Raw genomic sequence first — 12,823 nt, forward strand, 5'->3', positions numbered from 1 at the left:
TTTCCCTCCCAACTCACAGTCCCCCAAACCCTGTGCTTGGCCCTTCTTACATTTCCTCAGAGCTCTCATGGAACATTTGGGGGCTCCCTTTTTGGCATGTTATTATGAAAACCTGTTTATCAGTGTGTCTGTAATTATCTGTTGATCAGAAAGACTTGTGCTGGGCCAGATCGCCCTCATGTATGTGGGCTTTCCCATCCCTAGACGACCAGTGCAAAGAATGGACCAGAGGCCTTCTCTGGCGGTCCAGTGCTTAAGACTTCGGGCTTCCAGTGCAGGGGGTGTGGGTTCCATCTTCAGTCCCTGCTCAGGGAACTGAGATCCCACATGCTTCTCGGTATGGCCAAAAAAAAAAAAAGTGACCTGGAATATTTTTCCCCTTTCTACAATGAACGTTGCTGTTTTGTTTTTTTTTTTTAAGTCCTAAATTTCTTTTTCTCTTCTGTCTCAAACCAAATATTTGCAGAAGATTTCAACCCAGGTGCAACCTAGCTGTCAACATTTATAAAAGCAGGTCTCTCTGAACAGTGAAATGAAGCACAAAATATAACTGAAAACAACTACTTCTCATCTCCTGGTAGACACACGGCTTATTTCCTCCTGGTGTTTCCTTTTTCTTTCTTGCAGCAAATTACGAAGTTGTTACAGAAAGTACATTAAGCAAGTCGTCCCTGAACACAAATAATTTACTTCTCTGTGGCTAAGCTAGCTTCATTTTTTAACTAGTGAATGTCACAGCTACTGACATCACATGACCCCGGTCCCTTTCACTTACATGCCACCTCTTCTCTTGGTCGTGTAGGAGAGGCATGGTACGCGCCAATTCTGCCCACAGATGACCCAGATGTCCTACTTTTATCTGTATCATTGTCCCTTCCAGCCCTTAAACTTTCCCAGAGCTACTAATGCAGAGCAAAATGAATGTCTAAAAATACCTAAAGCTGTTTAGCCTCTGAAATAAATGTTAATAAGCCTGGAAGAGAACAAAAGGCTAAAGATAAATGGCAACAAATAAGAAAATCAGTTTAGAACAAATGGGGTGATTTTTCTTCTTACTATCAAAATAACATTGTATGTATATTTACAGCTCTTTTCCCAAGAACAGTCTTTGATGCTATTAAATGCGCGCAGTATAGAACAGTGAATCATGAATATGTAAGAACTTTTACTTACCGCTGTTTATATTTCTACCTCTACCCAGGCCCTCCCATGCCACTAAGACCACAAAGCTAGGCCAAGTATGGGCTGTCTCCAGGATGTGTTTTCTAGAAGAGTAAGATAGCCAGGTGGAGGTATTCAAACATATAATTCTTTTTCTGAGTTTTATAGCTTCAGCATATTTTTCCTCGATATTAAATGGGCTAAGCATTGAATATAATTGCCTTAGTTCTTTAGCAGCAGAAAAGAACAAATTAGTAAGTATGACTCAAGTAGCGTTTGGTAATGAAGGGTGTTGACCGTGATGGTTCTAGACGCACTGTCAGGCTAGAAGAAAGTGGTGTCCCTTCTGTTTTGTGCATTTTAAAGGAGTAAATGTTTACTTTTCAGGGAGCTAGCACCCAACCATTTTAAGACAACATAAATTTTAATCAAACTTCAGTTAAGGCCCAGGACCTAAAATAAACACTGCTAGGATAAAGTTGCTAAAACATAGAAAATAACTGAAATGCATCACTACTGGGTGAGCAGAGGGAACAAGCTGATGGAAGGGATGAAAGGCTCTGACTTCAGGAGCTCTTTTAACCAGTATCTGTTCCGCAAGCAGATGAAAGACTTCACTGTGTAAGGTCTTTCTACCTATGGAATTCTGTGATACATTTGCCTTATTTAAAAGAGGGTGGTAGGGTCACTTTCCTTGGCTTTTGAGTAATGGTTATAGCTTAAAGGTAATAGCAAGATTCAGTGCAAAGACTCGGGTCTTGATATACCTTATAAATTGGTGCTAAGCCTCGGGTTCCTCTTCTGAAAGATGTCAGCTGGGGAGGGGCTTGGACTAGATTCCAAACTGTGCCCTATAGATGCTTAGAAGTTCTGTGAAGGAGCCCAAAGGGTGAATGAGGGCAGAGCTGGCAGGGCTCAGGACTCAGCCTCAGTGCAGCCAACCAGAGCAAGGATGTGTTCATCTGTTTTATAAACAGTGGGTGTCCCAGAAGATTTCACTTGAAGAAAGGGTTCTGAGGCTTTGTATAGTTTGTATGTTTCTGGGCTGGATGATCTGAGAGATGTATTTAACCCTAAATCTTCAGGAGTCTGTGATAGTTAAATAGAAAACAAGTCCACTTTTGCTGTATCACTTACGCTGAGAAGAGTTGCAGGTACCACTCTCTCTCAGATTTGTAAGATCCTTTTTCTATGGATGATGGAAACTGCGGGCCCCATTATTTGTATTAGGATATGTTAGATACCATTTAAATAAATATTTTTTGCCCTTGAAATGTATTTCTTGAGTTAGATCATTCTAATGTTTTTCCTTAAATGTTCAACTTTAATTAACTCATAGGTGGAAGGTCTCTTTAAATGCTCTAATTTTAAACTATATTTTAGATGTACTTACTTCATTTAGTTCCAACTCATTTATCCACGTTAAATGACTGTACCTTTTTGTTGATCCTTACAGCAAATCGCTTTCAAAAACCTGGTACAAAGAAATCGGCAAAATGAACAGCAGAACCAGGGCCCTCCAGCTCTGAACTCCACCATTCAGCTGCCATTTATAATCATCAACACAAGCAGAAAAACAGTCATAGACTGCAGCATCTCCAGTGACAAGTAAGTGGAGAACCAGTGGCAGCAGGCACGACCGGCCTTCTGTTTAATGTAATTCCTATCATTTGTAATATTATCTGAGTCCTCCAAGGCTGACCCCCTTGGGCCTCGTGAAGCAACTCTTCAAACGAGAGTGCGGTCATCTGCCAGTGCTTGCTTCCTTCTTCACCCTGCACATCCCCTCTTGGGCCTGGCACTGTGCTGTTTGTGCTGAAGACATAACGGTGCCCAAGCTAGAAGGTGCATGTACGCACACATAGATGAGAAAAGTGGGCAGTCACTGCAGTAGAGCAGAGCATCAGTGAGCGTCTGGGACGTGGTAGGTTCACCAGGTTCACTATGCATTGTCATGTTTATGGTGCAGATAGTTGAGATCGGCATGTGGCACTAAAGCAGTTTTTCTTTTTTTTTTTTTGCTATATCATAGTTGAGCCATGCTTCTGTTTATAATGAATGGACACAAAAGCACTAGATGAAAAATAAAAGTACTAGATGGCGTTCTCTGCTTGCTTGCTTTCTTATTATCTTACAACTTGAAGTTTGTACCTTTTAACCAGCTTTATTCATTTCACTCACCACTCCCCCCTACCCCACCCTCCCTCTGGCAGCCATCAGTCTGTTCTCTGCATCTGTGAGTTTGGTTTTTGAGATCCATGTACAAGGTCTGTCATCTGTGTTGTTGCAAATGGCAGGATTTCCTTTTTATGATCTGTTGCCCATTGTCTTTTTTTATGGTCTGTTGTCTCAAGTACATCACAGTTTTTTAATACACTCATCTGATGATAGACGCAGGTTTTTTCCATGCCTCGGCTATTGCAAGTCATGCTGCAGTCACTGAACATGGGAGTGCAGACTTCTTTTCAGGATGCTTATTTCATTTCCTTCAGATACATATACCCAGAAGTGGGATTGCTGGATCTGGTTTTAAATTTTTGAGAAGCCTCCATACTGTTTTCCAGTGGGTGCACCAGTTTACATTCCCACCAACATGTTTTTCATTTCAACTAAGATTGATGGTAATATCAATATATTACTATTATCATAGTGTAAGCGAGAAATGGCAGTTTTCAAAGTACAGTTTATTTGTAACTTATTTTATTCTTCACGAAAACAGTAGTGCTCTTCAGGCTGTGAGTCAGTATGGAGGTAGTTGAGGGCATAGGATGCAGAGTGAGACAGAAGGAAATGTGGATTGTGGCTCCCCCAAGCAGCTGCTCTAAAGCTTTGTCTGAAGAACAAATGGGGATGATGCTAGGGCTCTGTCACTTCCTTAAATAAGGTAATGCCTCTAAAAGATCTGACTCCTGGAAAGTGCTTTATAAATATTAGCTGCTCCAAGGAGCCAGCATGTAACTTATCATCCAAGTTGGGATACATCTGAGACCAAAAGAGGGCTCAGAGTCACATCAGTGCAGAGGCACAGCCCAGGGCGGTCCCAGGGGCCAGAACTTCTGGGCTCCTTGGAGCTACTGCATGGCCATGGGGTTTACCCTCCCTGGTTTTTCTCTTTCTTGGCAGTGTTGCTTCCCTATCTTGACTGTGTACAGAGATCATGGGTTACTTAAATAAGAAGGCACCAAAAAAAGAGGAAGAAGAATAACAGGGATTTCTAAAGTATTTGATAATTACCTTGCTGGTTTACAGAAGTCATAAAGGACTAGCACTGGGGGCAGTAAATGATAGATATGGGTGTTAGTATTCACACACTTTATTGACAGAAACCTGTGTCTACAAGGACTTGTCACATACTCTCATAAATCCGAGACTTACAGAATGGTTAATGTATCTTTGGGAAAAATAAGCTGTTAGATTTCTAGTTACTGTCTCTAGTTAGCCTCTTGTTTGGTAGGACATTACTAAAACTCTCTACTTCAGTTAGTCTTTGAAGTTTTAAAGAGTAGCAGGAAAGTCTGGGGACCAGTGGCCTAGGAGGATAAAGGATCCTCTTCCTTCTCGGGTGGTTATTGACTCTTGTCCTCTCCTCGCCCTCCTCCAACTGGTGTAAAGGAGGCTCTGAGCTGCTTACAGGGGCTTCATTCTCAAGATGGGGTGCAAGTATGGCATTTTGCTTTAAATGACAAATTTTACTCTGATCTAAGATCTCAGAATTTCATGACAGCGTAAGCGCAGCACTGTCCCCGCACGCTCACCTGCCCTCTGTCCCCGGGGCTCCTGGCGACGTTGCTCCGAGCCCAGTCTGGGAGCCGGGAGGGCCATTTCTTACAGTGGCCACTCTATTGCAAGCCTTTGCCAGGCAGCTGGATACCCTGATTTGGCGCTTTTCAAAAACATTTGGAAACGTGCTCTGTGTCATATGTGACACTTTTTCCTTGGGACATTTCTACTCCTGAGACCCTCAAGACAGGGTTTGGGGTTTGGTTAGTTTTGTAAAAAGCCTTCCATTTTTTGCTCATCTAAGGTGTGATGTGGCTAATACTTTACTCATGAAAATGAAGTAAGCGTCCAAAATGTTTTTTCCTCAACCCTAGTAGGCCAACTCATGGTAGGAAGGTTAGGTGCTAAATTGGAAAGGCTTTCTTTCTGTATGTTTCTTTTTTTTTTTTCTCCCAGTAACTTCTTTGCTTGATTTACTTACTTTTATTGACATATACTTAACATACAGTATTGTATTAGTTTCAGGCATACAGCAGAGTGATTTGACATTTGCATCCATTACAAAATGATCACCGTGATAAGTCTAGTAACCATCTGTCCCTGTACAGACTTATTACAGTATTATTGGCCATATTCTTTATGCTGTATGTATCCCCGGGGCCTACTTTATAATTGAAGGCTTGTACCTTTTAACCCCCTTCACCTGTTTCTCTACTGCCTTCAGCCTCTCCCCTCTGGCAACTGCTCATTTGTTCTCTATGAGTCTATTTTTATTTGTTTGGGTTTTTTAGATTCCACATATAAATGAGATTATGTGATATTTGTCTTTCGGTCTGGTTTATTTCATTTCGCATAATACCCTCTAGATCTGAATATATCTTTGCAAATGGCGAGTTTTTTTATGGCTGAGTAGTACTGTCCCCCTGTGTGTGTGTACATACACATCTTCATTCATTCATCTACTGATGGACTCTATTGCTTCCATATCATGGCTATATTAATAACACCTCAATGAGTGTAACCTTTTCAAATTAGTGTTTTTGTTTTCTTTGGGTAAATACTTGGAATTTCTGGGTAATATGGTAGTTCTATTTTTAATTTTTTCGAGGAAGCCTCCAAACTGTTTCTCATAGTGGCTGCACCGGTTTACATTCCCAGCCAAGTGTAGGAGAGCTGCCTTTTCTCCACGTCCTTGCGGGTGTTTGTTATTTGTTGTCTTTTTGGTGATAGCCGTTCTGACAGGTGTGAGATGATACCACTGTGGTTTTGATTTGTGTTTCCCACATGATTAGTGATGTTGAGCAGTTTTGGGTCTCGTGGCCATCTGTACATCTGCTTTGGAAGAAAGTCTACTTGGAAAGGCTTTCTTAATATTTTATCTTTTATGACAAAGCTATAGACAACTTTAAAAAATACTGGATTTAGACCAAAATTCCTGTCTGCAGTTTGCCACAGCTTAATGAGGGCTGGAATGTAGGACTCCTGTTGTCCGTCACAGGAAAGTTGTTTTAATTGGGAAAACAGTTTATTTGAGATGTCATTCTTCTGAACCCAGCAGAATGACTCACGGCCCTAAACGGTAACAGTCTCTATACCGTAGCTGAGCTTAGGTTCTCGTACTTTCATTGACTATACAGAGTACAACACTCTTCAGACCTCCCCGACACCACAGAAACCCCTCACTAACTCTGTTTCCTGATACAGGTTTGAATATCTTTTTAATTTTGACAACACCTTTGAGATTCATGATGACATAGAAGTGCTGAAGCGAATGGGGATGTCCTTCGGCCTGGAGTCAGGCAAGTGCTCCTTGGAGGATCTGAAACTTGCTAAATCACTGGTGCCCAAGGCTTTAGAAGGCTATATAACAGGTATGTTAACTAACGCAGTCAGTGTGGTCCTTGATTAAATGTCAGACCCTAACTCGCTAAAACCTTTCTCATAGAAAATTAGCGCCTGCTATCTGCCCCGTCAGTTCTGTTCCTTTACCCTGAAATGTAACCTCTCGAATTTCTTATGTTTCACTACTTTTCCTTAGAGATGCAAACACAAAAAAATACAGTGAGCTGGAAATAATTTATTATTTAGTTTTGTCTAATTCTCACCTTTATAGAAATGGAACCAAACTGATATATTCTTTGGTGATTTGACTTTTCACTCAACAACATGTTCTTTAGATTTAGCCACAGGATTTCACATAGCTGTAATTGATGTATTTTCACTGCTGCGTGGAATTCCAGCATGTGGATGAAGCACAGTTTCCTTGTTCATTTTATCGATGATAAACCTTTAGTTTTGTTTCCTGTCGCTTGATATTTAAATAGTGCTATTTGAATATTCCCACTACTGTTTCTCGGTGACCGTGTGCATGTTATCTACGAGTGAGATTGCTGGGTCCGAGGCAGATCCATCTTCATCTTTACTAGATGATACCATGGCTTTCCAACTTGATTTTATTAACGCGGTACACGCTCAGACACAGAGTGGAAGTGTTTTGTCTTCCCAGGCAGGTGGATGTGAACTGCTATCATTATTTTTTATATTGAGATTTAATTCCCATACTATATGATATACCACTTTAAAGTAGAGTTCAGTGATTTTTAGCATATTCACAAGATTTTTTGTAGTCATCAGTTCAGTTCAGTCGCTCAGTCTTGTCTGACTCTTTGCCACCACCCCATGAATCACAGCACGCCAGGCCTCCCTGTCCATCACCAACTCCTGGAGTTCACTCAAACTCATGGCCATTGAGTCAGTGATGCCATCCAGCCATCTCATCCTCTGTCATCCCCTTCTCTTGCCCCCAATCCCTCCCAGCATCAGAGTCTTTTCCAATGAGTCAGCTCTTCGCATGAGGTGGCCAAAGTACTGGAGTTTCAGCTTCAGCATCAGTCCTTCGAAAGAACACCCAGGACTGATCTCCTTTAGAATGGCCTGGTTGGATCTCCTTGCAGTCCAAGGGACTCTCAAGAGTCTTCTCCAATACCACAGTTCAAAAGCATCAATTCTTCGGCACTCAGCTTTCTTCACAGTCCAGCTCTCACATCCATACATGACCACTGGAAAAACTATAGCCTTGACTAGATGGACCTTTGTTGGCAAAGTAATGTCTCTGCTTTTGAATATGCCATCTAGGTGGTCATAACTTTCCTTCAAAGGAGTAAGCGTCTTTTAATTTCCTGGCTGCAATCACCATCTGCAGTGATTTTGGAGCCCCCAAAAATAGTCTGACACTATTTCCACTGTTTCCCCATCTATTTCCCATGAAGTGATGGGACCAGATGCCATGATCTTTGTTTTCTGAATGTTGAGCTTTAAGCCAACTTTTTCACTCTCCTCTTTCACTTTCATCAAGAGGCTCTTTAGTTCTTCACTTTCTGCCATAAGGGTGGTGTCATCTGCATATCTGAGGTTATTGATATTTCTCCTGGCAATCTTGATTCCAGCTTGTGCGTCTTCCAGCCCAGAGTTTCTCATGATGTACTCTGCATGTAAGTTAAATAAACAGGGTGACAATATACAGCCTTGATGTACTCCTTTTCCTATTTGGAACCAGTCTGTTGTTCCATGTCCAGTTCTAACTGTTGCTTCCTGACCTGCATATAGGTTTCTCAAAAGGCAGGTCAGGTGGTCTGGTATTCCCATCTCTTTCAGAATTTTCCGCAGTTTATTGTGATCCACACAGTCAAAGGCTTTGGCATAGTCAATAAAGAAGAAGTAGATGTTTTTTCTGGAACTCTCTTGCTTTTTCCATGATCCAGAGGATGTTGGCAATGTGATCTCTGGTTCCTCTGCCTTTTCTAAAACCAGCTTGAACATCTGGAAGTTCACGGTTCACATATTGCTGAAGCCTGGCTTGGAGAATCTTGAGCATTACTTTACTAGCATGTGAGATGAGTGCAAAATTGTGCAGTAGTTTGAGCATTCTTTGCATTGCCTTTCTTTGGGATTGGAATGAAAACTGACCTTTTCCAGTCCTGTGGCCACTGCTGAGTTTTCCAAATTTGCTGGCATATTGAGTGCAGCACTTTCACAGCATCATCTTTCAGGATTTGAAAGAGCTCAACTGGAATTCCATCAACTCCACTAGCTTTGTTTGTAGTGATGCTTTCTAAGACCCACTTGACTTCACATTCCAGGATGTCTGGTGATTACCTTGGTCGTGATGATCTTTTTTGTACAGTTCTGTGTATTCTTGCCACCTCTTCTTAATATCTTCTGCTTCTGTTAGGTCCATACCATTTCTGTCCTTTATCGAGCCCATCTTTGCATGAAATGTTCCCTTGGTATCTCTAATTTTCTTGAAGAGATCTCTAGTCTTTCCCACTCTGTTGTTTTCCTCTATGTCTTTGCATTGATCGTTGAGGAAGGCTTTCTTATCTCTTGCTATTCTTTGGAACTCTGCATTCAGATGCTTATATCAAATTGCAAACACTCAAGCGTCAGGGAACACATGCAAACTAACTTCTAGTAAGTACTAATTGAATTCAACCTGTTTAGGAACCACAGTTTCTCAAAGTGGGGAAACAGGGCAGAGCAGTTGAATAGACTTTGAACTTTCAAGTGCTAAATAAGTGGCCATAAAACATATAAACAAGGATAAAGTTTATTTAGTCTGGATACATGAGTGCAATTGGGCTTTACATCAATATCTCTTTTTAAAAAAAGTTTCCTTGATCTTATGGTAACTTTAGCATTCTGATAGTGCTGAACTATTTCCCAAAGCAGTTGTAGCATTTTACAATCCTACCAGCAATGTATGAGGGTTCTGATCTCTCCATATCCTTCTCAACACTTGTTATTGTTCATTTTATTTTATTACCACCACGCTAGTGAAAGTGAAATGGTATTTCACTGCGGTTTCGATTTGAATTTCCCCAGTGACTGCTGCTGGTGAGCATCTTCTCATATACTAATTGACTATTTGTGAATCTTCCTTGAAGAAAGGTCTATTCAGATCCTTTGACCATTTTAAAACTGGGTTATCTTTTCATTATAAGAGTATACTTGAAAGCAGAAACACTTTGTCTTGCGTGTCCTAAAATTCAAATTTTCAGTAAGTAAGAAATCTTTATAGTTCTTAAAACTATGGTATATTGTGCACATATAATTTGGGTGTATAGACACAAGTGTTCTTCTACCTTTTTTGCCAGTTTCCTTCATTTATAAGTATTACTACCTACAATTTCATACTGTATCTTAAAGGCACTTTAATATTAGCTCTAACGATTATTAAGCCAGATATAAAGCAGTTGCTGCTGTTCTGTGGTTTTAGCCACAACACAAGAGCCTGGATTGAGATTTGGTTTTTATTGCATTTAGTGCTTAAATTCACACCACACACTTCCTGTCTGACCCCCGCTTCTTGCCCCTCAGCCTCCCAGTCCCCTATTTGCACCCCCTGCCCCCTCCCCCCTATTCTCCCCTTGCTCCTTCCAGAAGAAGACCTGCTGTTTTCTTAGCAGCTCAGGCATTCTAGCCATCCAGCAGGGTCTGCAAAAGGCTCTTACTCCATAAGTCACCAGGACTTTATTTTAGCTCATTGTCAGTGAAAAGACTGCAGGCCATTAGGCGGGCTATGTGGTTTTGATCTCTTCATGACCTCGTTTCCAGACTAGGGTAGACTTTCTGGTTGGTGCAGAAGCGTGTGCCTCCAGCGTGCTGAGGGACAGGATGGCCCTTGAGGAGGGTTGTGAGAACTGTCGTGTGGGTTGGCCTTTGAGAGCCATTGTGAAAGGAAGCTGTGTCCTGTCAAGAGCTGTGTTCTAACAGAAGGTTTCCATACATACTAATTAATAATACTTGGTGCAGGATTCTGGCTTTAACTTCATGTACCAACTTGTTCTTCTTGTATCCATTTAAAACCTGCTGTTCTTAAGAATTTTTCCCCCCCTCACAGCTGCATTAGTTAGCCTGTGAAGAAAAGGTTCAGGTTAAGATGAATGCAGGCAGTTACTTGTTTCCTGCACGGGAGCCTCTCACTTGATCAGGTAGTGCTGGGAGGGCAGAGCCTCCAGTCCTAGCACGTGGTTTCTTTTCTTTTTTGCACAATAATTACCAGACTATTTTGATTAATATAATAAAAGCTCATTTTGGCAGTTTACCTTTTTCTGAGCCTATGCTTGGTCTCATCTTACAACATAAGTCAAATAACTTTTTCTCAAGAAATTCATTTCTGATATTTCTACCACCTGTGTTGTAAACTCACCTTTGAAATACACGATGCTCATTCATTAACATTTAGATTTTATTTGTCCCAGTCACTGCCTTCTCTGAGCTAACCGTCTAGATAAGGAGACAAGGGTTAAATAAGTTACAGGGCCTCCCTGGTGGCCCAGTGGTAAAGAATCCGCCTGCCAATGCAGGAGACACGGGTTCCATCCCTGATCCGGAAAAATCCCACAAGCCAGGGAGCAACTAAGCCCATGTGCCACAACTCCTGAGCCTGTGCTCCAGAGCCCAGGAACCACAACTGCCAAAGCCCGCGTGCCCTAGAGCCTGTGCTCTGCAGCAAGAGAAGCCACAACAGTGAGAAGCCTGCGCACAGCAATTACAGAGCAGCCCCCACTTGCCACAAGTAGAAAAAAGCCTGTGCAGCAGCAAAGACCCGGCACAGCCATAAATAAATAATAATAAAGTTAAAATAAGAAGTAGTCAGGGTTGTGATGGGGGAAATACGGTAAATGCATAGAAAACAGGACTGCAAGGATACATCTCCAAAATATTTGATGCAGACTGAAACAGCAATGCCCTCATGAAAAATGTGACTGTGCATAGCCTTTTAAAATAAGGTTTAGTTCAAGTTTTAAAGCAAAGGATACCAGGAAAAAGAATAAATCTTGGTCAGTAATAGCACTGAGTTCCCAGGGGGCACTTGAAAACATGGCAGTGGGTGTGGGGGTTGAGCAAGAATGTGTCTGTGCCTCTGACATAGGACGTTCTGACTTAACTGCTTATCCACTCCTGCTCTGGTTGTTAACACCCCAGTCAGAGGCTTTTGTGGTGCATCCAGCAGGTGTCCAACAGTAGTACAACCATCAATATATTCAGTGGGATGCCCTCTCAAGGGCTTCTGGAAGAAAAAAAGAATGAAGAGTCTGGGATTGGTCGAATTTGAATTCTTTCCAGCTGTAGTCTGTCTCCCTGTATCCTCCCCCTTGCCCCAGTCTTATGTTCTAGAAATTTCCTTTTTCCAAGCTGAAGAAACCTGGGTTCTCCCCAGGGCAGCAGACTGTAACAGAATGGGCTGCTTGCCTCATTCGTCCGTGCTCTCTTCAGACCATAGCAAAAGCAGCCACAGGACTTACCAGACCTCCATCTGTTTTTGTTTTTTCCTATAGACATCTCCACAGGACCATCTTGGTTAAATCAGGGACTGCTTTTGAACTCTACCCAATCCGTTTCAAATTTAGACCTGACCACCGGTGCCACCTTGTCCCAATCAAGGTATGTACTTTCTCAGGGTTAGAAAGGTTAGCCGCCAAGCCTGCTCCTCACTGGAGGGGTGCTGCTATCGGCTGGGTCTCCTGCAGATCCCGGCAGAGCTCGCCTTTGGCCCTCCCTTTCCTGGGCTCTCATCCTTTGTGTTTTCCAAAGCTTAAAGCCTGCACACCACATTAACGAGCCTGTGTGTTTCCAATTGTTTGCTAGTGTAAACCAAGGGTTGTGCCTGGATGCTGAAGTGGCCTTAGCAACGGGGCAGCTCCTTGCCCCAAACAGTCACCAGTCCAGCAGTGCGGCCTCCCACTGCTCTGAGTCCCGAGGCGAAACGCCCTGTTCATTCAACGATGAAGACGAGGAAGAGGACGAGGAGGACTCATCCTCCCCAGAATAAAGACAGGCGCAAACCCGCGTTTTGCTGTCTGATGCTCATGTGTGTTTTTAGTGTGGGCTCTTGTTTTTGAAACGATTGCTTCAGTCTTTGCCTTTGTTTGCACTGTGT

At 42.2% G+C, this 12,823-nt stretch overlaps 1 protein-coding gene across 12 annotated transcripts in view; it reads left to right on the forward strand.

Annotated features, from left to right (window-relative positions):
* TFDP2 (transcription factor Dp-2) overlaps positions 1–12,733 on the forward strand; it is a 192,919-nt gene extending 180,186 nt beyond the window's left edge. For all 12 annotated transcript variants that reach the window (XM_044946396.2, XM_025290717.3, XM_044946388.2 and 9 more), the window contains 4 exons: positions 2,618–2,769; positions 6,586–6,752; positions 12,222–12,327; positions 12,532–12,733. In XM_044946396.2, the coding sequence (XP_044802331.1) occupies positions 2,618–2,769; positions 6,586–6,752; positions 12,222–12,327; positions 12,532–12,715 (609 nt within the window). In that variant the 3' untranslated portion in view covers positions 12,716–12,733. The remainder of the gene's footprint in view (positions 1–2,617; positions 2,770–6,585; positions 6,753–12,221; positions 12,328–12,531) is intronic.
* The last annotated feature ends 90 nt before the right edge of the window (positions 12,734–12,823 follow it).

The sequence above is a fragment of the Bubalus bubalis genome, chromosome 1 (genome assembly GCF_019923935.1).
Source record: "Bubalus bubalis isolate 160015118507 breed Murrah chromosome 1, NDDB_SH_1, whole genome shotgun sequence".
NCBI classification, from domain to species: Eukaryota; Metazoa; Chordata; class Mammalia; order Artiodactyla; family Bovidae; genus Bubalus; species Bubalus bubalis.